Source organism: Panthera tigris, chromosome A3, assembly GCF_018350195.1.
Source record: "Panthera tigris isolate Pti1 chromosome A3, P.tigris_Pti1_mat1.1, whole genome shotgun sequence".
NCBI lineage: Eukaryota > Metazoa > Chordata > Mammalia > Carnivora > Felidae > Panthera > Panthera tigris.
Window position 1 is genome coordinate 117,883,996 of NC_056662.1, and position 21,311 is coordinate 117,905,306.

The 21,311-nt window shown below is 51.9% G+C and overlaps 2 protein-coding genes and 2 non-coding genes across 8 annotated transcripts; 1 reads left to right on the forward strand and 3 right to left on the reverse strand.

The window, feature by feature from the left end:
* Nucleotides 1–315: 315 nt before the first annotated feature.
* OST4 (oligosaccharyltransferase complex subunit 4, non-catalytic) lies at nt 316–1,559 on the forward strand. The gene is made up of 3 exons (XM_042982312.1): nt 316–421; nt 545–682; nt 1,330–1,559. The coding sequence occupies exon 2, from the start codon at nt 546–548 to the stop codon at nt 657–659; it is 114 nt and encodes a 37-aa protein (XP_042838246.1). The 5' UTR covers nt 316–421; nt 545; the 3' UTR covers nt 660–682; nt 1,330–1,559.
* Nucleotides 1,430–20,416, reverse strand: AGBL5 (AGBL carboxypeptidase 5). 5 transcript variants are annotated; one of them, XM_042982310.1, is made up of 16 exons: nt 20,020–20,416; nt 19,444–19,584; nt 17,830–18,089; nt 17,410–17,581; nt 16,927–17,090; nt 16,186–16,363; nt 15,762–15,808; nt 14,876–15,332; nt 14,221–14,390; nt 13,753–13,888; nt 12,887–13,089; nt 12,045–12,259; nt 4,475–4,630; nt 3,292–3,404; nt 2,326–2,456; nt 1,430–1,969 (listed from the first exon to the last, which is right to left on the reverse strand). In XM_042982310.1, exons 2-16 carry the CDS (start codon nt 19,456–19,458, stop codon nt 1,798–1,800), a joined length of 2,589 nt encoding a protein of 862 aa, XP_042838244.1. In that variant the 5' UTR covers nt 19,459–19,584; nt 20,020–20,416; the 3' UTR covers nt 1,430–1,797. The 5 variants fall into 5 exon arrangements, with proteins under 5 accessions (XP_042838244.1, XP_015396059.1, XP_042838242.1 ...); XM_042982311.1 differs by lacking the exon at nt 1,430–1,969 and adding an exon at nt 2,952–2,998 and having other exon boundaries at nt 2,331–2,456; nt 15,762–15,940; XM_015540573.2 differs by lacking the exon at nt 20,020–20,416 and having other exon boundaries at nt 15,762–15,940.
* Nucleotides 19,732–19,804, reverse strand: TRNAA-AGC. Its single transcript has one exon. It is a non-coding gene; the product is annotated as a tRNA-Ala (tRNA).
* On the reverse strand, nt 20,140–20,229 carry TRNAY-GUA. The gene is given in 2 exon segments: nt 20,140–20,175; nt 20,193–20,229. It is a non-coding gene; the product is annotated as a tRNA-Tyr (tRNA).
* Nucleotides 20,417–21,311: the final 895 nt, after the last annotated feature.

Here is a 21,311-nt window from a genome sequence, read left to right on the forward strand (position 1 = left end):
GCGCGGGGGGCCAAGGCAGGAAGCGGGGTCGAAGTCTAGGGGTCAGGCCGAGCCTCTCACCCTACCACGCCGCCGCACCCTCGCCCCGGCCCGCCGCTGGGCTTCGGGGAGGCGGCCACGGCTCTGCCGCGTCCCCTGCTGCGCCAGCTGCGGCCAGCTGCGCTCCGCCCGCCTGTGGCGCGCGCCCGCGGCTCGCCCACCCCCTGCGGCGGGCAGTCGGGCCGCAGCCCCGCCCGAGACCCCGCCCCTGCGAGGCGCCTCGGGGAGCAGGCGAGACGGCGGGGCTAGAGAGCCCATTCCGGCCGAGCAGCACGGCCGGAAGTGCCTGGTTTGGGCTTGCGCTCGCGCTACCAACTTCCGGGCCGGAACTCCTACCTGGAGCTAGTGCGCCGACCGCACCGCGTTGAGCCCAGCTGGTCAGGTGAGAGGCGCGTAAGCGCGCTCAGCGGCGCTTCGGCGGTGGCTGGTCCAGGGGGCGAGAACGGGTCCCGGCCTGGGCGAGGAATGCGCCAGCCCCAGGCTCAGTCCCTCCTCTTCTCCGCAGGATGATCACAGACGTGCAGCTCGCCATCTTCGCCAACATGCTGGGCGTGTCGCTCTTTCTGCTTGTGGTTCTCTATCACTACGTGGCCGTCAACAATCCCAAGAAGCAGGAATGAAAGTGGCGCTTTCTCCGCCCCAGGTAACGGTCCGGGGCTGCAGCGCCCAGCCCCCGGAGAGTGGAGTGGCGAGGCCGCGCCAGGGCCTGCAGGGTTCGAAACTTCAAATCAGAAAGTGCCGGGCCAAGCATGATACAGTCCAGAACTGAGCCCCTTTATCCGCACACAGTAGGGAATGCCTTACAGTGCCCCGCCCTTTACCTGCTAGAATGGGGGTGACTTTCCTACTCCTCTGCCCCCGTCTTCGTGGTACCCCCATGCCCAAGTTGGGCCTTTGGGTACTAGGAGACACTGACACAGAGAGGAGTAAAGGTACTGAGGATGCCACCCAAGTATGAGGATTTGGGCTCTTCACTTAAGGAGGACTTAAGGAGTCTTCACTTCTCCAAGCTTGTTGAGGCTTTTATTGAGGCACAATTTGGGGGAGGGGGGGAAAGGCGGGGGGGGGGGGTTGTAAAGATGTAGAATTCTGGAGCAAGAGGCACTGAGTTAGGGTGGCTCCTGTAGACCCAAGCCCTAGACAAGAAAGGTGGGGTAGGGTGGGGAACCTTAAGTGTTGGTCAAAAATGTAAAGGGGGAACAGGATGGATGGGAGTGGATGCCTGAAGGATTTCCCCAGAGGAAAGCTGCAGCATTTTCCTTACCTCGGGTCTTTCCCCCTTTTTTCTAGGGTTCCAGGACATAGGCTGAGGCAAGATGGAGGGTGTGAGGGGCCTTCACACTTCACTTCATCCCTCTACCCATCACAACATACAAAGCAACTACACCTGGATTTTTCCAAACAACTTTTATTTCCTCAAAGTCTTCCTTAACCCTATGGAACAAGAAGCTGCCACTGAGTAGGGCCCAAGATAGGGGCTTTTTCTACTCCCTCCCCCAATATAAAAATATAGATATATATTTTTTGTGGTCCCAAAATCTTGTGCTGTGGAGGGAGGGATGGGGTAGCAGGTTTCTGCTTTGTGCTGTCTCAAGGTGGTGCTCTGGGATGTCTCAGAACAGTGTGGCTGGTATTCACTGTCCGTTCATATAGGAATTATGGTTGTCACATGGAATCAACAGCTGAGGGAGGAGGCTAGCACATTTCTCACTGTGTACCCCATCTTGGGGCTATATCCTGGGCATGGAGGTGGAGGCATCAGACCCGGGGAGAAACAGTGAGTGGGGGTGATTTAGGGACAAAACAAACCTCAGGCTGGCCCAGAGGCCCCCCGCTGTAACATATCCGGGACTGGGAGTCAGATAGACTACAGGAAATAGGAGAAAAGGCAGGGGCAGAGCGGGGCCGTGGGGGCCCGGCGTGAGGCAGCCTGCAACAGAGAAGAGAGAGGAATCAGGCTTGTGAGAATTCTGACAGGGGCTGGACACGAGAGAGGGGAGATGGGTAATGATAGGTGGGTTGAGCACTGCACCTTGGGCTGATGCTGAAATGCGGCGGCTCCTAGGCCTTAGGCCCTAACAAGGAGTTGTTTTCTTGTCCTTTGGAGTGAAGACTGAGGCCATGATGGGAAAAAAATCAGGGACTAGATTCTTAATGAAAGTACCTTTAGTCTTTTGGAGGTCAGAGGGATTAGGGAAGGAAGAAAATGATCCTGAATGTGCGCAGAAATGGGAATGAAGGAACAGAGGTGAGAGGTGGGGTGAGGGAATGGACCCGGGTGCTCACCCTGGTGCAGAGCTGGGTCCTGGCTCCGGCTCACTGCTCTCCCTGGTCCGGGGTGTAGGGGATGTGGGGCCCGAAGAGCCTCTCATCCCTCTGCGAGTCGGCGGTGAGCCCCGGCCCAACCTGGGCCTAGCCTGTGTGGATAGGGGGTGGGCTGAGAGGCTGGATTCTTCCATTAACTTTTTTGCTTCTGGGTTTGCTTCTAGAGTTTCCGTGCATAAGAGTGTAGTACAGGGGTCAACACCGGTACTGGGACCTTGAATTTCTGGGCACTGTCCCTAGCTGAGAGGGTAAGGCAGGATAATAGCTAGAGAATTCTTAGGTTCAGTTTATGACTATACACTCTAAGTCATACTTAACTAGGGGAGGCAAAAGGATCTAGCATTTAACCTCCATGGCTGTATTATGGCTGACATCTGGCTGAAGAGGGAAGCAGTGTTTGGGAAGAGGTTGGAGAATTGGTGGGTCTCTCAGAGCCTTCTGTGCCTCAGTCCCTGCCAGAGCAGCTTAGGCTTCACGCATCCGGTCTCTGTCTGTACTCAGCTTTAGCCAATTTAACATGAGAAATCTGGACTGAATTGGGAGTTGGTGGCACAGCTGTTCTTAGGAGCAGCAACCAGATGTGTTACCTGGGGAATCCGGGACCCCTCCTGGCGGGAACTCTCCTCGGGCAGGTCTGGGCAGAAAGAGAGGAGAAGCTAAGGGCAGGGGCGGGCAGTGCCAAAGCTAGCAGGCTGAGGTTGGGGTGTATCTGGCAGGGACGCGGGTTGGAAGCAAGCAAGAGACCTGGCTGAGGGATGGGGGTACTGGACAGACAGGCACAGGCACCAGAGCAGCTCTCTGATATGGCCGGGGGAGGTTGTAAAGCAGTGCTGAGCATTTTCCCTCCCACTACCCAGACGAACAGTGCCTTGCTGGGCTCTGTGAGAGTTGTTACACTGGGGTTTGGGGAAGACACAAAAATGTTACCTGCAGTCGTGTCCTGATACAGGGGATCCGAGGTCCAGTCCCTAGCAGCCCTTTCCCAATCACCATGACAGCCTCTGGCTTGTCGCCTGAGGACAGGAATGAGCAGCTGCTCCCTAGGAAACAAAGAAAACTGCTATCAGGGTAGGGAGCCGTGGAGAAGAAGAGGGAACTTCCTTTAGAACAGGGTTCCTCAAAACTGGCAATGTTGACATTTTGGGCTGGATGATTCTTTGTTGTGGGGACCTGTCTTGTGCATTGCAGAATGTTTAATAGTATTTCTGGTCTCTACCTACTAGATGGCATTTCTTCTTCCTCTGTCCCCTCCCCATCGTAACAACCAAAAATGTCTCCAGACCTTGCCACACGTTCCCTAGCGAGTAAAATGGCCCCTGGTTGAGAAGCACGGCATGCTGTAGTCGGGTCCAAGGAGTGGAGTAGCAACTTGCAACTTGAGCCACAGCCCATCAAGCTGAACTACTGTGAATTTATAGACTTCAGGGCCTGTCGCATCCAAATGAGTAAGCGTTCAAGGATAAGTCAGTACCCAAGATGGTAGATTGACAAGGGCTACCCGTTGAAGGCCGTTAACAGGTTGGGAGTAGTGGGCTCTGAGGGAGTTAGAGGATGTTGGACTGGAGTCTTAGGAATCCTTCCCGTCCAGTCCTTTACACAGCTGGGTGTATAACTTAAAAGGACAGCAGGTGGCCTAGGTTTTATGCAGATGATGCGGTCACACAGCATTTGCTGTGATGACAGGTGAAAGGCCTTTGCCTTTTTTTGTTCTTCAGTTGTGTCTAATGTTGCCCAGTTCCTGGAGTCAGGAAGCTTGAGTAAGTAGCAGGTACTCAGGTTGTTCACCTTTGAGGATTAAGTGACACAACATGCTTAGAGCAGTGCCTGCCATATAGATGCTCAAGAAACAATAGCTATTTTATTATACAAAGATGTCCATTAACTTCCAGCTTCCTGTACAAGAGCATGGGTGCTTTACGGGTTTAGGATAATCCAGGAGGATAACGGATGCCCCCGGTGTGGAGAGGCCTGCATTAACTTTCTGCATCAAGTCAAGAAAGAAGAGCTGAAGGGATTGGTTTAAGCCTAGCAGGGAGTCTGGTCTACACCCTGGGTAGTAGGGAAGGAAGGAGGCTGGCCAACCCAGATTTCGGTGGCAGTAGGTACAGACCTGATATGCTGAGTGAGCTGGGGAGTAGGCAGGAGCCCATGTTGTGTGAGGCTGCTGGGCTAGAACTAGCAGGATTTGGGGATGGGGCCAGGCCGCTTGAAGTAGGGCGATGGGTCAGTGGCTGCTGCCGCCGTCTCCTGTCCTGGCTTCGGGGCTCTGAGTGGAAGGGACACAAGGAAATAAAAGGGCAAGTAAGTGAGGCCCTGTCACTCCACTGCCCTGCTGGTTCTCGCACTTGTCATCACACCAGCACTCCTCTCTGGAAGTAAATTTAAGGTGGGTAGAAAGACCTCTCTGATACTTACTCCGGTTACCCGGGTCACAGCAAGCCCTCATCTGCCACTCTGTGGCTAACCACCCTGCTCGCTTGCCAGTTCATTCTTCTGGCCGAGAAGTTACTGAGCTTGGCTTCTGAAACAGCTTCCCTAGGTTTCTCCTGCCTCTAACCACTCCTCTTCAGCTACTCTTACTGCCCCCAAATGCCAGTGCCCCTCCCCCATTGTACCCTTGGTCCCCTCCTGCTGTGCATACTCTAAACTCCCAAGCTGCTCTGTAGCCCTCTTTCCTGAACTACAGTTCAGTGGTCCACTGGCATTTCTACCTGGCGGTCTCTCATGACCCCAGCAAAAACTAATTTTCTTCCATCCTTACTTTTCTTCTCCTTACCTTGGTGAAAAATGTCCTAGAAACCTGTTTCATCTTCTGACTCCTCCCTCATATCTAGATTTGTGTTTAACCAAATCTAGACAATTCTGCCTCTGCCTTTGCTTGGATTCCTCCTTCATTCTCCCTTGATATGGCCTGTGTCCAGCTATAGGTCTTTATCTCTCATTCAGGCTTCTGAAAAAAATTCCCCACTTGTCACCCTAGCTTGAATCTGTTCCCTTTTACATTCCCATCTTTCACACCGGTGCCAGAAATTATTCCAAAACCTAGACCTGATAAAAGTCATTTGGTTCAGGCAAGGAGGAGATACTGAAGGTCTTTTAAAGGATAAAGCCTAGGGGCGCCTGGGTGGCTCAGTCAGTTAAACATCCGACTTCGGCTCAGGTCATGGTCTTGCAGTTTGTGGGTTTGAGCCCCACATCAGGCTCTGTGCTGATAGCTCAGACCCTGGAGCGTGCTTCAGATTCTGTGTCTCCATCTCTGTCCCTCCCTCACTCATGCTCTGTCTGCATCTCTCTCTCTCAAAAATAAATAAACATAAAAAAATAAAGGATAAAGTCTAAACCCTTTACCATGGCATTCAGAACTCCACCCACTGTGGTTCCAGTCTGCCCATCCTTGGTAGGATGCTGACTTGATCCTTCAAACCCTCTGCTACAGCCCCTGTAGCTGCTAGCTGTGTGGTTCTTCTGCAATGTCAGTTTCCTCTTCTAGTGAAACCTTGAACAACTTAACATGACCCATCTCAAATGTCACCTCTGTGAAGCCTCCCTGACCATCACAGGTAGAATTGACTGTTCTCCCTTGCTTTATTGTCCTTTGTTCACTTGGCTAGTAATGATTTATGGTTTTTGTCTCAAGAAGCTAGCACATGTCGAGTACTTATGATCATGCCTGGTACATAGTACTCAGTAGTTGTTAACTAGTATTCTGCTTGAAACTGCAATGTCTCGAGGGTAAGGACTTTCCTCCAGTCTATACCAGTCTGTATATCCTGGTGCCTACAAAACTCTGCCTAGAAAACCAGAGACGTTAGTAAAGGTTTTGTTTTCCTGAGTAGCAGACACCCACCATAGACCATGGACTGGCTCAATAATCTGAGTCTAAGGACATATGCTTATTCCCCGTGGGGCAGCTCTTTCTGGTCCACTCTGGCTAGAGCCTCACTGGTACAAGTTCTGAGAGCAGATGGTGACTGGATGGTGTAGGGAGGCTCTCAGGTTTGGCAGGTCTGTCTTTTTAAAAAGTCGACACATGAATAAGGAATAGAAGAAAGGGAGAGATTTCAGGACAGAAGCTACTCTAGCTTTGAGGAGTTTGCTGAGGGGCTGGGTACCAATTAGAGTACCAATTAGAGCCAAGAGTCAAAACTAACCAGACCTGTCAATTGTAAGTCAATAGTAAACAGGCAACAACAACAAACAGACCTTAGGGTACTAAAGAGGTGATACACAGTGAAAGGACAGAAGTCAGAGGCTCATGGCCACAGTCAACCTGAAGCATCACCTACCACCAATGACTCAGAAATACTGTAGAACCTAGCCTTGAGTGATTCTTCAGTAAAACACTGATATCAGGTTGATATCCAGATGACCGTGCATAGCAGGCAGAAATGAACTTGATCAAGGATGGAAATAGTGGGTTTCTTGATGATCTGGGTATCTCTACACAGAGGCATGTTGAAATCATGTTAAGGATGAAGCCTTGCCCACCCCAGGAAAGGTAAGAAAGAGCAAGTAAGAAAGTGAATGAAAGCCTTTAGGACATTTCTAGGTTGTAGCAAGAAACTGAGCAACACTCAGGAAGGTATGAAGCAGAACAGGCATATGATGTAAAAAATGTCAGTGTGAATGTACATATTATGGGAAAGATACTACAGATACAACTCAAGGATCCTGCCCCTAATGAGAGTTTTAAGGACAGGAGACCAGTCTGGTTTAGGAGAGGCCTAATATGGAAAGGATAAGGCATTTAAAAATAGCATTTTAACCCTCACTTAAACGATTTTTTTTTTTTTAAGAGCATGAGTGTGCACTGGGGGAGGGTGGGGCAGAGAGAGAGAGAGAGAGAGAGAGAGAGAGAGAATCCCAAGCAGGCTCCACATTTAGTGCAGAGCCCAATGTAGGACTCGATCCCACAACCCTGGGATTGTGACCTGAGCTGAAATCAAGTCAGATGCTCAACTGACTGAGCCACCCAGGTGTCCCTTAAAAGACTGTCTTAAAGCCTGGCCAGGCCTCCCTGTAAATTTGGCAATGTGAGCACACAGCCCAATTTCTCGTGTTTTGACTTTTGGCCCCTGGTATAATCCAGGCCTACTTAGTTCCCACTGAGACAAAAATTTAAGGGAGGAACCCCAGCTGTTATTTCTTGGTTCTAAGCTATATAAAACAGTGGCTTGAGGCTGAGTGCAGAGTGATAATGTGAGTCAGCTGTGCTTCCAGAGGTTGTGAGATTGTATTTTATGGTAATCAACTGTAGATTCCATTTTGGGAGAAGGATAATCCTGGGGCAAAGGTCTGAGGTAGAGCCGGACTGACCTCCCCAGTGTAGGAGTTAGAGTGGTTTATTCTAAAGGTCTCAAAATTTAAAGGAACAGTTACTGACTTGGCATCTTTGAACTGTCCCTACACGGAGCACCCTAGATCGTACTGAATCCCTGGGATAACCACAGACCTGATTTATGCCCTCTAAGGGGTGAAAAGGTCAGACAAGCATTTATTCAGCTCCCAATTTCTTGTCTTTTCCATTCAACAAGTATTCACTGATCATAAATAAATGCAAGGCACCAAGGGAATAAGTAAATGTGTTAGGAGACATTTCCTGCCCTCAAGCTTTAATCTACTCTTAACCACAAAACTTGTTTGTAGTGGAAAAAGTAAAAGTAGTTAGTGATGGTGCTGGAGGCATTCTTCCTCTGTCCTCTGACTCACTTTTCAAAGGAACCTCCACTCACCATCGGACTTCAGCTGCTCTACCAGAAGCAGCCCGTCGGCTGAGCCATGGCATGGCAGAGGCCAGGAAAGCGTTCTAGTAACTACAGATGCAAATGCCAGAGCTGGGAGGGAGGACGGTGGCTGTGGTGGGATGACAGCTGACAGCCTCCGTTTTTACACTGCCCCTTGTCTTTTACCCCACGGCCCCACCAGATAGGCCACAGGGCCAGGGAATATGTTTCAGTTACTGGGTGAGACTTGCCTGAATCCAGGGCCAGGACCAGGATGAGACACTCATCCTAGGGGTCTCACTCATCCTAGGGAGTGCACTCCCGACCCCGAGTCCTGGGCGCCCCACCAGCTTCACCTTAGTCCTATGCCCTACATAACAGACAGGTGGAGCTGGTTGATTTATCCACCCTCACCCCAGCCGGCTTGCCTTCAAGCTCTGTTTTGCATCAGTATCTTGCAGGCTTTCAACTTCCTACTTCCCTGACTCGGTCACTGGATAAGCTCTTCCCGGGAGCTTACTTTCCTCTGCAGCAACAGCTGCTGCCAACGCGGTGTGCCCTTCTGTGCCTGCTGAACTGGAACTCGGCTGCATAACTGGGCAGGTGTTGCTCAGGAGGTGTTTTGCAGCTGGGGCAACTAGGTAAAGAAGCTCCTGGCACTGCGGTCAGGGGGTGGGAGTGGGGTCAAGCTTCCTTGGAGGCTCTTGCAGTCTCCTGTCTCAGGAACATTCCTGTTCACCCTGAGTTGCCTTGCTCATTGGCCTCCTAAAATGTTCATCCTCCAGTCTTGAGAATAGAACCTGCCAGACTAGTTCCCTAACCTCTGCTTTAAGCTTCTGGCTGGGCTGCCTAGCTCTTTTCTGAAATTTTCTGGATAGCCTACCTTATGCTCTGTTCTAGCCAATAAAGGATAGTCATGAATTAACTATACAGTTAAGTGTGATACGATTTTTATACATCAGTGGGAATTTTCTTTTAAATTTACAAGTCAGAAAAAAATCTTTTGTCAGATCACAGTCTCAGTTTTGGGTTTGGAAAGTATAGCCGCTTTATAGTTAGGTCTCAGAGATACAGGAGCTGTGTTCTTCCTATGTCAGAAGACAAAGTATGACTAGATGTGGCAGGGGCCAAAGAACCGGATGTGCAGAACCAGGAAATAGCACAAAGCTATAGGACAGATCAACCGGACAAATAAAGCCGCAGGTCCCTATCCTAAGCCGGGACTAGTCTCCAATCCTAGAGTCCTACTGGAGACTCTAGGAGATGAAGCGGCAAAAACTGTAGTACCTGGAGTCAAGATTCCAGCGCTCTGACCTTTCACCTCCTTCCAGTATTCCTGTTTGATAGAATTAGTAACCCTCTTCTCAACCCTTTGACTTTAGAGACATAGTTTGTTAGGTCTCACAAGTTTTACTCAAGTCCCCAGGGTGTCTCTTCCTGGCGCCAGCTCCTTTTTTCTGCTTCTTAGCTCATTTACCTGGGGGGACATCGCTTCTCACTTGTTTTACCTGCACCTGCGTATGGCTGATGCCTAGATCCAACCTTGATGTCACCTTTTCTACAGGCTGGCTCTTTTTTCTGCCTGCAGGACATCTCCGTATAGATAGCCCATGACATCCAAGTATGTCTGAAATAGATAAACTCAACACTTTTTCTTCCAAACAATGTCTTAACATCACCATGACTCTCTCCTTTGGCTTGTAACCTTGAAACTCTTAGTTTGCCTCTCTTCCACCATCGCTGAATCCTGCTACCTGTTTCTGATGCATATATTTCTCTCTCCTTTCCAGACCCTGGTATAGCCATTAGTTATCTCATATATCAATTACCGTGAGGATTCCCCTCCCCCCGCCTACCCAATACATACAGTTCACAGGCCACTCTTGCATAAATCTCTCGTCCCCACCATTCTCTGAAGCACACAATCGTTGTCCTATGTCTCAGTTAACTCATCATCTTTGTTTTCCAGACATTTCAACTTCTTCCTCCAACCTCTCTCCACCTAATTTCTGTGCTGAAGGGCTTGGCCCTTTGCACCAGCTAGGTCTGTCCGCTTCTTGTCCTCTCTGCACAGCAGCACTGGCCCTGGCTACCACTCTCATCTCTGGAATGTTTTTGTCAAGCCATATGCTACCATCCATTCTTCAAAATCATCGCTCAACTGAACATTCTTTGGCTACTTACTCTTGAGTGTTCTGTGACGGTGGCTCCCCAAGTGCCCTGTGTTTACGAGTGTGTGCTTTTATGTTGTTCACTGTCCTGTGTCCCCTATTAAATTTAAAGTCAGCCAACCGGGAAGTATTTAGTACTGAATATGCACCTTTTCTCTTCGTTATTTGGGGAAGTAACAAAGACACAGAATACATGTCTCTCACTGACGGAGCTTCATACAGCACTCTGCATGGGGTGGGGTGGGGACGAGAATAAAATACGAACGAAAAACTGCTTAGAATCCTCCAGTGAGGACCTGGGCCTAGAGAAGACTCTTTCCTATTTCTCTTTTGTAGTCAGGGAAGGGGAATTTAGGACGCTGACATTCCTTCCCAGGAGCTATGAGTGAAGAGGTATGAGAGGCTGACAAAAAGGAAAAAAACAGAAAGAAAAAAGGAAGAGAAATTAGAGGAAGTCTGAATAATGATTAGTGAGTAACTTTGCTACTTAATATTAAGCTCTGAAATCTTGGACAAGTCGCCCTTAAACAGCCTCAGTTTTCTCATCAGAAAAATGGAAATGCCATCCACCCCACAGGGTCCTTGTGAGGACTAAATGAAATATATATATGTGATACTGTTTTGTTCGCTGTTTAATGCTATTTAAATACGTGGCATTATTATTTTAATACTCTCCTTCAAACAACGCTGTACAAAAGCATCCTCTCCAAATGAAGGGAGAATCTCAAAGAATGGGGCTCGGAATAGAAGCAGCGGTAACGGTGTTGCTTATGAGGGATAAACGGTCTTACTGGCCAAAGCTGCTAAGGACCAATGCTCCCTCCCCTGTGGCTGCTCCAGCGGGTACAGTCAGGCTCCCATAGCCACTGCCCCAGGGCAGGCCTCTGGGTCCCTACCAGGGAGTGCTAATGAGGAGTGCGGCCTGAAGACCCCCAGCCTCTTAGTTCCAGCTCACAAGCCTCCAAACTCTGGCAGGATGTCTCCAGCCCAGAGGCCACGTACAATACTGCTTTGAGGTTTCGTGTATTTCTGGAAGTGGCACTACAACAATCTCCCCCCACCCAAGTCTGAGTCACCCCCAAGGAATGGCTCCACGGTCTCTTCCTCTTCTTCGTCCCTAAAAGCCCATCTGTTTCTGGTATACCTCTGAACTCAGAATCTCTCACCAGGCAGGGTCTCATCAAGCCAACCCCGGGGGGTACTGATGCACAGTTGAGCAGCTGTGGTGACTGCTGGGAGGGGCCAGACTGTTGTGTTGTAAGCCTCCAACAGAAGCTGTCTGTACTTGTTCCGTTTTTCTCTGGAAGACTTAGCATCCTTCTGATACCGCTTTCTGAACAGGCTCTGAAGCCAGGAACGGTTTCATCCCATAGAGACCTTGGATAGGATTCTCCCATCTCTACGGTGCTACAATTTGCGTTGTGAGGACGTTTCCTTACACTGCTCCTAACAAGACAGTCTGACACCATTCCTGATATGGAGGCTCCACATTTCAGTGTGGCCCTGTTGCAGCTAGTGTTTTGTTCTTGGAAATCCCCCTGCTTCCCAGCATGTGCCGAAGCCCAGGTACCCAGGACTCCCGCCTGTGCCACACACAGTACTGCTCTGGGGCTCATGGCGCAGGGAACACCAAGGTCGCAGGAGAGGCTGCAGATTCTGCTATAAACTACTTTTATTGATTCACCCCTTGGTCCCAGCCAAGAGTGTGTATCTTCAAGCTCTCATTTCCCCCAGCAATTCCCCAAACAACTGAACACCTGTTGCAGGGGCTCCCAGACTGGCTTACCTCTGACGGGGCCCAGCACCCGGTGGCTGACCTTTTGAGTGCTAGAGCCCAGGCCTGGCAGCCCTGTGGGCCGACTGCCATGAAAAGGAAAGCTGGGGGAGTTCTTCATCTGTGGAGAGTTTTGCTGGCTGCTGCTGCTGCCACCGGCACTTGTGCCAGTGCTAAAACTGCGTGCACGGCTCAAGGGATTTTCAGAGCAGGAAACAGGCAAGCCGCTGCAAAGAAGCAAGCAGATGCCAGTTAGCCCTGGGCCTGGGAGGTTGTGTCCCAAGGCTTTCCCTGAGGTCTGATGCTCAGGAACGCTTCACCTTGGGTGAAAAAGGCAAAGGCGCTCACTGCAAGGGAAAAGGGAGGGATCTGTGTCCACAGATGGGGTATCTAACCTGGGCCATACCAGCTGATCTCAGGATGCCTGGGAGCCCTTGTTCACAAATACATGCTCCTGCAGAAAACATACTAAGGGCTGCGGGGCTGTCTCGGAGCAGCTTAACTTAGTGAATTCCCCCCTTATTCCCTTGGACCTCTCGGTCATTCCCAACCCCTGGAAACCGAGACCTGCCCTTACCCCCACCGCAATTAAATTTAATTTTGTGCCGGGCTCTGGAGCAGGGAATCCCCTGGCCTGGTTTCCAGATGCCTAGGAAGTCTGTAGCTCCAGGGAAGAGGGAAGAGGATCCCATTTTCAAAAAAATCTACTAATCTTACCAATTTTAACTTGCTCTGAAAATACTCACCATGTGGTCCTTTTGGATAGGGGAGGAACACAAACCCCTTGGAACTCCTTGCTCTAAAGCCCTGTTCCACTTTCATACCCTTTCCTCCTTCCACCCTGTGGGTCTTACTTGTTACTTTTGGGTGGAGTTCGAGAGCCTCTCTTCTTGTTGACACCCACGTTCACAGTGCTGCTCAGGCCGCGGCTGCTGCGCACGTGTTTTAGCATCCAGGCGCGGAGGTTCGTGAGGCTGCTGTGCTCTGACAGTACAATTCGGGGCCATGGATTGCATTCTGCCATGTCCAGAGCTGCAACGGCCATAGCTCGTCCCACCTGTGGGGTAGTCCAGTTTGGCTCAGCATCTGGGACTTCCGACCCAGGCTGCTATGTTGGGGAGGGGGTTGCACAGCACCGTGGAAGGGGAGGCCCGGCCCCAAATTTCCTCAGCGGGCAGGCTATATTTTGTGCCAGGGCTATTTATCTCGGCAGATTTAAAGCCGTTCCCTAAACCGTTGCTCGTTTTGGGACCCTCATCCTTTATGGGCAAGAGCAAGTGTGCTTTCTGGCTGGCACCAGGAAGGCATTCTCCCAGCAGGAGAAGGCGTTTCAATCTCTTCTATAACCTGCAGCTCTTTCTCCTTCTCTCGCGTGCTCTAGGACCCTGGGGTCCTCAAAGACCACTGCAGAGGTGGTGCTTTTAAGCCTAGGTAGGAGTGAACAAACCCAACAGAAGGAAGAAGACCAGCTTAAGACGCAAAGAATCTGACTCAGATGTGCTGGGGATTCTCTGTGGTATGAGGTCAGAAATAGTGCCTACTCATCGTCCCAATCCCATCAGAGTCTGGGGCCTGCCCCTATGCTAACTGCGGAAAATAACCACAGTGGTGAGATGGTGACGGTGGTAAGCCTCTCTTCAGAGGGCCTTAGGCAGCAGGAGTGAAGACCATTCCAGACTTTGGGGTTCCCCTTTTCCCCAGGTATCCCCTGTATTCATACCTGTTCAAACAGTTCCACAGTGTATCTGGAGGGGAAAGCCGGCGGGGGAGGGGGGCTGGCCCGCCCGTTGTCATGGCAGGCGGCAGGGATGCTGTTAACTGAGCGTCCGGTGTTGTAGTTGCATTCAAGTGTGTAGCTAAGACACAGAGACCTTTATTAGTGTCCTGCCCGGAAAAATCAGGACAGAACCATGGGGGACAGCCTAGGTGGTCTAAGAAATAATCACTTGGAAAACAGTGGATACAAACAAAGTGCTAATCCTTAGGAACTAGCAATTGACCTCGGCACTCTATCATGTACCCGAGAAGTCCCAAAAAGTCAGACTCTCAGGCCAAAGACAGCAATGCTAATGGTGAGCCTGTCTTTTGCGAAGATTTGGGCCGTCCCTTGCCCCTCAAACAACTTAGACTGGGTATTGTTTTCTTTAAGGAAGTTACTTCATCAGCTATATCCCAGTTTCCCCCCAACCTGTGGATTATCCCTGAGGCTTTGTAGATTGCAACCCGGCCGCTTCCCTCCTTAGACTGGCCATCTCTGCGGTCTCGGGCATACATGTTCTTCTCTGAGAAATTGCAACCCTGGAAGTCGAAGTGTGCTGAGTTCAAGGAGATGAGCTTTGGATACAGCATGTTTTCCACCTGTATGAGGGAGGAAAAAGGCAATTCAGGAGAGACAGACAGAAAGAAGGAACGGGCAAGGAAGAGATGGCAAGCAGGGGGCCATGTGACTAAATACACGGCAGAGACCGTGTTTTTTGAAAATGTCACTGTGTGCTTGACCTTATTTCCAGGTGTTGGAAAGGTACAGTTCTATCTCTTTTTAAGCTCTTAGTTTCTTCTCTCCCACAATGCAAACTTTTCCTTTTCCCCTGATTTCCCAAACTGTAGAATAAAGACCACAATGCTGACAGCTTGGTCTTCGTTCAGAGGTCATGATGTAAAGACTGAGACACAAAGCCCCAGTGCCATCCCCCCTTGGCCCTTTGAAGCTTGTTTGGAGGTAGAATACCTCTTGCAGCCACAGGCCTTCCTGTCACAAGACCACCTTCCCTCTGTCCTCGGCCTAACCTGTATCTCCTGACCTGCAACACTTCCCACACTCACGTGGCACTCTGGATTCCTACCTGGGTGCTCTCATCACTAAAGCTGTTTCCGTACATGAAGCAGCCCCTTTTGGAAGCATGTCCGTGCAGGTCCACATAGTAAGCGACGCCACTCTCTTTAGGGGGGATGGTGTCGGGGGCCGGCTGCTCAACCTCAGCGGACCGTTGTGGCATAATCCACACACCGCTGGGCTTCTGTTCTGCCGACTCGGTCTGTGTCCAGCCTTCAGGGTCATCCCCGTCAGACGCGTGCCCAAGGTGAGCTTCATTTTGGATATTGTTGGTTTTCTCGAGGTCAGAAAGGGGAGCATCAGGAGGGAGATGGGGACCGTGCTGGTGCTCAGAGGGACCCTGGGAGTTCAGTCTGGAGTGCACGTGGTGGTAGAGAAGCACAGCTTTGGCCCCGTAGATGGCTGGGTGCAGGACTGCATCGGGCTTCAGGTACTGACGGTTCAGGTTCACTCCACGTGAGTCTGTGCTATAGGAAAACAGAGACTGAAGCAGAGTCTAGAGCGCTGAGCCGGTGAAGGAGACATGAGAGTAGATGAAAGGGGGCCTGGGGGAGACTGACTTGCAAAATGAGAGGCCCAGGTTGCATTAGGAAGGAAAGGATTGAGAACAGGCCCTCTCCTTGGTGGGCTGTCCCCCCGACCGCAGAGACTAAGCACGGCTCCCTCTACCCAGATGGACCTGCGGTTATCCTAACTCTGCTCCTTCCAGAGAGCGCTGCTAGATGTGCCACATTCCTTCTCTGGTCCCTGGGCAACGAGATGGGCTTGCCCTTGTTCGGGTACAAGAGGACTGGGAATGCCGGAGAAGTTAAAAGGAGAGGCTGACAGTATTTCACTGAGGTGGAGGACACGAAGGGGACCGGGAACAATCCTGACAGGCTGGGGAGGCTGCTTACCGGTAGTGGCCCCGGACCACACCGTCGGGGTTCAACATGGGAATCAGCTTAAAGACAAAGAGGCGACGCAGGGTTTGGGCCCGGGGGTCATCAGGTCGAAGGATGAAGTCCAGAAAGCCATTGAAGACAAAGCTAGATGGAGTCTCCCCAGGGTGTACCCTACTGCTTAAGAAGAATATCTGAGGTGGAGAGGAGAGCGGTCATTAGGCCAGTTACCCGGTAGGTCCACTCTAACAGTAAATGGGGGGCGGGCAGGAAGAGCCACTGGATTTGCAGCTGGCTGAGTCTGCAAGTGGAGCTGGGAGCAGCGCTGCTTGCCTCCGAATGCGGCCACGACTCCCAGAGGTAACGTGGCCTTAAGCTATCCACAGGGCTTGGAGCTACGGAAAGGCCATGGTGCTACCTTTACGCTGTTCCCACTCACCCTCTTGCCCGTGAAACGGAAGGGTCGGGGGGTGCCGGTATCAGGAAATAGCTGCTCTAGACGGGGCTCTCGATCTTCTCGAAGCCCATGGCAGGAAGTGATCGTTAACAGATCTACACGAAGTCCATCCAAAGAATAGCAAAGGATCTCACGGTGGTAATAAATGGTGTCCAGGGGGCTATGGGGATAAAAATGATTAAGCCACGAGAAGTCCCTAAAGTCCTAGCAAGAGGTGAGCCTCATCCCCGGCCTAGGATTTGTAGGATCTGGTCTTTCACGCTAACCTTTGGGGCCTTAGAGTCCCTCAGAGTGTTAAATGAGGCTGAGGATTTGGGTCGTCTGAATTAGTAGAATGCAGAATACAAGACGGGATGAACTTATTGTTTTCTCCCCAGTTTATGGCTCTCTACTATGTGATGACTTCATACACAGACTCACCCTCTGCCGGGACAGAAAAAAAGGTGTGTTGGGCAATGGCGGGGCTAAGTTCTGGGCAACTGATGGGAGCTGGGATATTAAGAGGCTTGAACTGGGCAGGTGGGTGAGTAGAATGCAGGTAGCGGTAGGCTGAGGTCATGGTCACACAGGAACATATTGGTCAAAGGTACCCAAAGTCCCACATTCTGCACAGAAAAAGAGCGGGTGACATTTTGGTTCGGGGCTCCTGGGGCAAGTTCCAGAAGTAGCAGAGGTGCTGTCTGGTCGAGGACTGGGTGGCAGGAGTAAGGATGGGGTTGGCACCTGCTATGGGTAGGGTGGTTCTCCAGAAAGCGCTGGTCTAGCTGGTTTAGCAAGTCCTGGCAGTCACTGTAGGAGAAGGGGTAGCAGAAGGCGAAGAAGGTGGTGGCCCCACGGCCCTCCACGAAACGGTGGACAAAGGATAACACAAACTGCGTCTCTGTCATCTGAGGAGCAGAGGAGGAAGAGGGAGGGGCTGTTGGTGTGAGAACTAAGATCCTATTGGGATCGCCAGGAACTGACCTTACACCCTCAACACAATGCCCGACTTCCCTCCCTCTGGGACTTTCCATATGACAGTCGGCTCCTTCTAGGCTTCCTGAAGCAGGGGCTTATCTTGGACTCCAGCTAGCACTAGAGGGAAAGCTGATACCAAAACCTGGCGTCCCACCTGCCTGGTACTCTCTATCCAGGGTAACTCCTCTATTCTTTCCCTCTTCTGCTTTTAGCACCCAAGTCTGTCTTTCCCCCTCATGGAGAACTTACCTCAAAGGTGGGCCGATCTCGAATGCGTTCCCAGCGTGGCCGGGTGGGGAGTGTGCGCACAAAGGGGGCCATGCCCTGGGAGTATAGCTTGCTTTGCTTATTCATGTTCATAATGTTGATCTTGATGAGTTTCCCTGGAGTTCCTCCCCGGACACTGAAGTAGAACCATGACCTGAGGGCCAGAGGAGGAGGAATAGGTCATTACATACTGAGGGCTGGAGATAGGCTACGTGAAACAGCTGGAGCGAGCGAGATTGGGAAAGGCCTGTTCGGTACAGAGGAGGCGAGGGAGGAGGGAAGAGGGGAGGGAGAGGAAGGGTACTGACGGTATGAACTGTAAGACGGCGAAATGAGCCTGGATTTGGGGCCTTGGCCACCTCCTCTCTTGTCCTTCTTCCACCCTCCCCTCTTCCCCCTTACCTGTTCCCATTCTCAAACTCCGTTTCGGCACAGTCTGGTCGGGTCCACACGTTGAACTCGTAGTCAGGAGAAGAGGCGATGCTACTGGTGGGGGCTGATGCCCCACCTGCTGCTCCTTCCCCGTCACTAGACACAGATTCCACCTTCTCCACGTGGGCTAGGTTCCCTGAATCAAAGCGAGAACTGAACAGCAATCCCCCACAGCGCAGCTCCATGGTGAGGCTGGGAAAGCATCCTCCTGCCCACTCTGGCCCTGAGAGCTGGGGGAGAGTGGGGGGTGGCGTAGGAAGAAGGAAGAAAAATGAAAACAAGGTTTTTGGGTATCTCCTGATCAATGAAAGCTCTTCTTAGGAAATGCCCTAAGAAGCAAGAGGCTCTTTCCACCTCAGAAAAGGCAGAAGTGGCCTTCTAGCAAAGGCTAAGAGAAAGCAGTTGTCTGACGCCACACAAAGGGTTATAACTGACCTAAAAGGACCCCGTTTTACTACATCTTGGCTTACCCAAAATGAAGTACTCCATGGCTTAACTAATGTTGAGAAACGCTAGAGTCCAAGCTTTTTTTGCAAAAGGCTGGAGAATAACATTGGAGAGGTCAGATTTCTCAAACCTACCCAGATACACCCACCACAGCACGTGGCCGTCTTGAAAAACGGGCCGTTCTGGATCTCTTGTTCCTAGACTGGCTCCCCGATCTCCAGCAGAGCAGAGCAGCGGACAGAGCCAAGATTCTAAGTTTAAATGGGCAGCTGCTTCTCTCCACTCCTCTGTCCTCACAAGTCCTGACCAGGCATTCATCTGTGGCTCCCCTGAACCCTTGGAAGGGCTAGTTCTTCCTTTTTTGTCACTACCCTATGCCTAGAAAACGGTGGCCTTTGCCAAGTCAAAAGAAACAAGGCAGAAGCCACCTGCTCACCTGGAAACTGTAGCTCAATGCCAGTTAGGGCATGGGTCTGTCTCCAGCCCCCTCCCGCCCTGCAAAGCACTGGAGTCCCTGAAAAAGCTACGCTGGCAATAGTTGTGGGTAAGTGATGGGTATGCTGAGCACCTCTAAAAACGTAGCTGGTGGAGACCCACTTGGGGGTAGGGGGTGATTCTCGACCCTCGACTCTGACAGAACCTCACCTCACACCGACCGAGCTCGCCCTGGGCAGGGCGGGGTTCGGAGGCATGAATGGACGACAGGGTCTCACACTCGGGGCAGGGACTGGGGGGGTCTGAGGTGCGGGCGTGGGAGTGGGGCCGGGGGGGAGGGGGGGCGGCCGGGCCGGGCCGTGGGGCGGGGTGGCATTCCAGAGGGGCTCCGGGCCGAAAGGGGCTGAGAAGGGGGCGGGGCCGGGGCCGGCGGGGCCCGCGCTCCACGCAGCGCCCCTCACCTCTCTCGGGGCCGGCGATCCCGCTCCCTCTCCCGCTAGCGAGGCGCCACCTCGGGCCCCGGCACCCGGGTCCTCCACCCAGGACCCAAACAAAACCCGAGCGCCGCGGTGCCGGGACCCCGCTCTGCCAGGAAACAAGAAGTCTCTCGCCTATTGGCCGCTGATACAGCTGGCTACCCGCCCAGTAAGGCTCGCTGCCATTGGTCAGCCCGCAGGGGTTCCCTCGCACGTTAGCGGGTACCTGAGCCAGTGGCATTTGGGGGCTCGGCGGGCAGATCCGGCCAGAGGGTTCCACCGGGGTCTTCTCAGAAGACGGTTAACGGCCTGCCCGCTGGGAGGAGGGCAAGACAGAAGTGACCAAGAAATAAACCGGAAGACTCACCTGCAAAATAAAAGGACGATGTGCGAAGCTAGTCATTGCGCACCGCGCTCTTCTGTGTATAACAAAATACCTTCCCGGGTCAGCGGATCTCCCGCCCTTCAGGAATCCTCTGATACTGATACAGATATAGGGGGCAAAAAGCCTCAGTGGAGGATGCGGGCATCGATCCCGCTACCTCTCGCATGCTAAGCGAGCGCTCTACCATTTGAGCTAATCCCCCGCCTGCTGCCGCCTCTCTTCCTTTTGCCTTACAGGCTGTTCTAGGCTGGCCGCTGACCCGAGGACCGACCGTAATTCAAAACCTTTATCTAGCAGTGTACAGGGGGATCGTGGGCAAGATTTTTAAAAGCAGGCATATAATAATCACACGTAAGCAATAGTAATAACATATCTTCGCATTTAACACAGAAGAGGGATCGTACAATGATTACTTACTGCACATGTGTTTCACCGAACATCTGCCGTGCTCCTGCAAATCCACAGCGGGCCTCTCGGTGAAACTTTCTCCCTACGACTTGATTGGCTTGAGTTGGAAGCTAAAAAGATTGCACGAAGTCCTTCGAGCCGGAATCGAACCAGCGACCTAAGGATTGCCGCAACTCGTACCACTACAGTCCTCCGCTCTACCAACTGAGCTATCGAAGGCTCCGCTGTCTCTGGCGCCTGCCAATTCCTCCCTAATGCTTACCAACGCCACATTACTCTGACAATATCTAGAAGATTTGGGGGAGAGCTCCCCACCCCGCTTTATAAAAGGAGCTCTCCTGCCGAGTCCCTCCAAGCCGCACAGAAACAAAGGAAGCCGGAAACAAGTTCGGGCAAAGAACCTGCTTCCCAACTCTGGACAAAGGAAATGGGCAATACACTTACCTTCCATTTCCGTTTTTTACAAAACAAACAAACAAAAAAAACCACATCTCCTCACCCCCCGTGGCTTTTATAGGATTGAGGACGCTTTGAGATCCTGCTCGCAACCTTGGGCCGCTGGGCGCATTTCCCGTGCGCGGCGGGCACGCACATGTGCTCTGCAGTTGCAAAGCGCAAGTCCAGTTTGCAAAGCCGAGGGCTTACTTTCGCTATTTGCTCCAGATTTCCCTTCGGTGTCTTGGGGCGCCGGTAAAATCCTACTGCTCTCCTGATGTGAAGGACATTCATTAGGTCAGTTAACCAACGTTTTGTCAGGATTTATTCGTTCTGGCTGAAGCATGAAACACACAAGCCACAGAGCTGTTCGCTGTGTGCAGGACAGCGCACCGTCCCGCCGCGCAGAAAGCCTGCGATTCCGGCCTGGCCGCAGGCGCGGAGGGGGCCCTGGGCGAGGCCAAGTCCACCCGTCCGCCCCAGCCCCTATCTCGTCACACCTCCGCGCCTCTTTCCAAGGGCCTGGAATGCCAGCCTACAATCCTTTGCCCACCAGAATTTCCTGGGGCTTTGAAGCCAACCTAAAACCCACCTCCCCTACGAAGCCTTGCTTGGTGGTCTGGCGGAGTGCCTGTGTGGGAAGACCTGGACCATTTCCAGCTCTGCGGCCTGGGCTACCTGGAGTCACAGTCGCCCCGGGCAGATCCAGGTCCAGTGATGGTTTTAGGACCCGTTGCAGCCCTACGCTTTAAATCCGAGGTCTCTGATGTCACTGAGCACACAGGGCTTTCACTCTTGCGCCCACCCACGAAGCAGGAGGTTAACATCTCCCCACCGATTTCTTAGTTTAGCTTCATTCTGCTGCT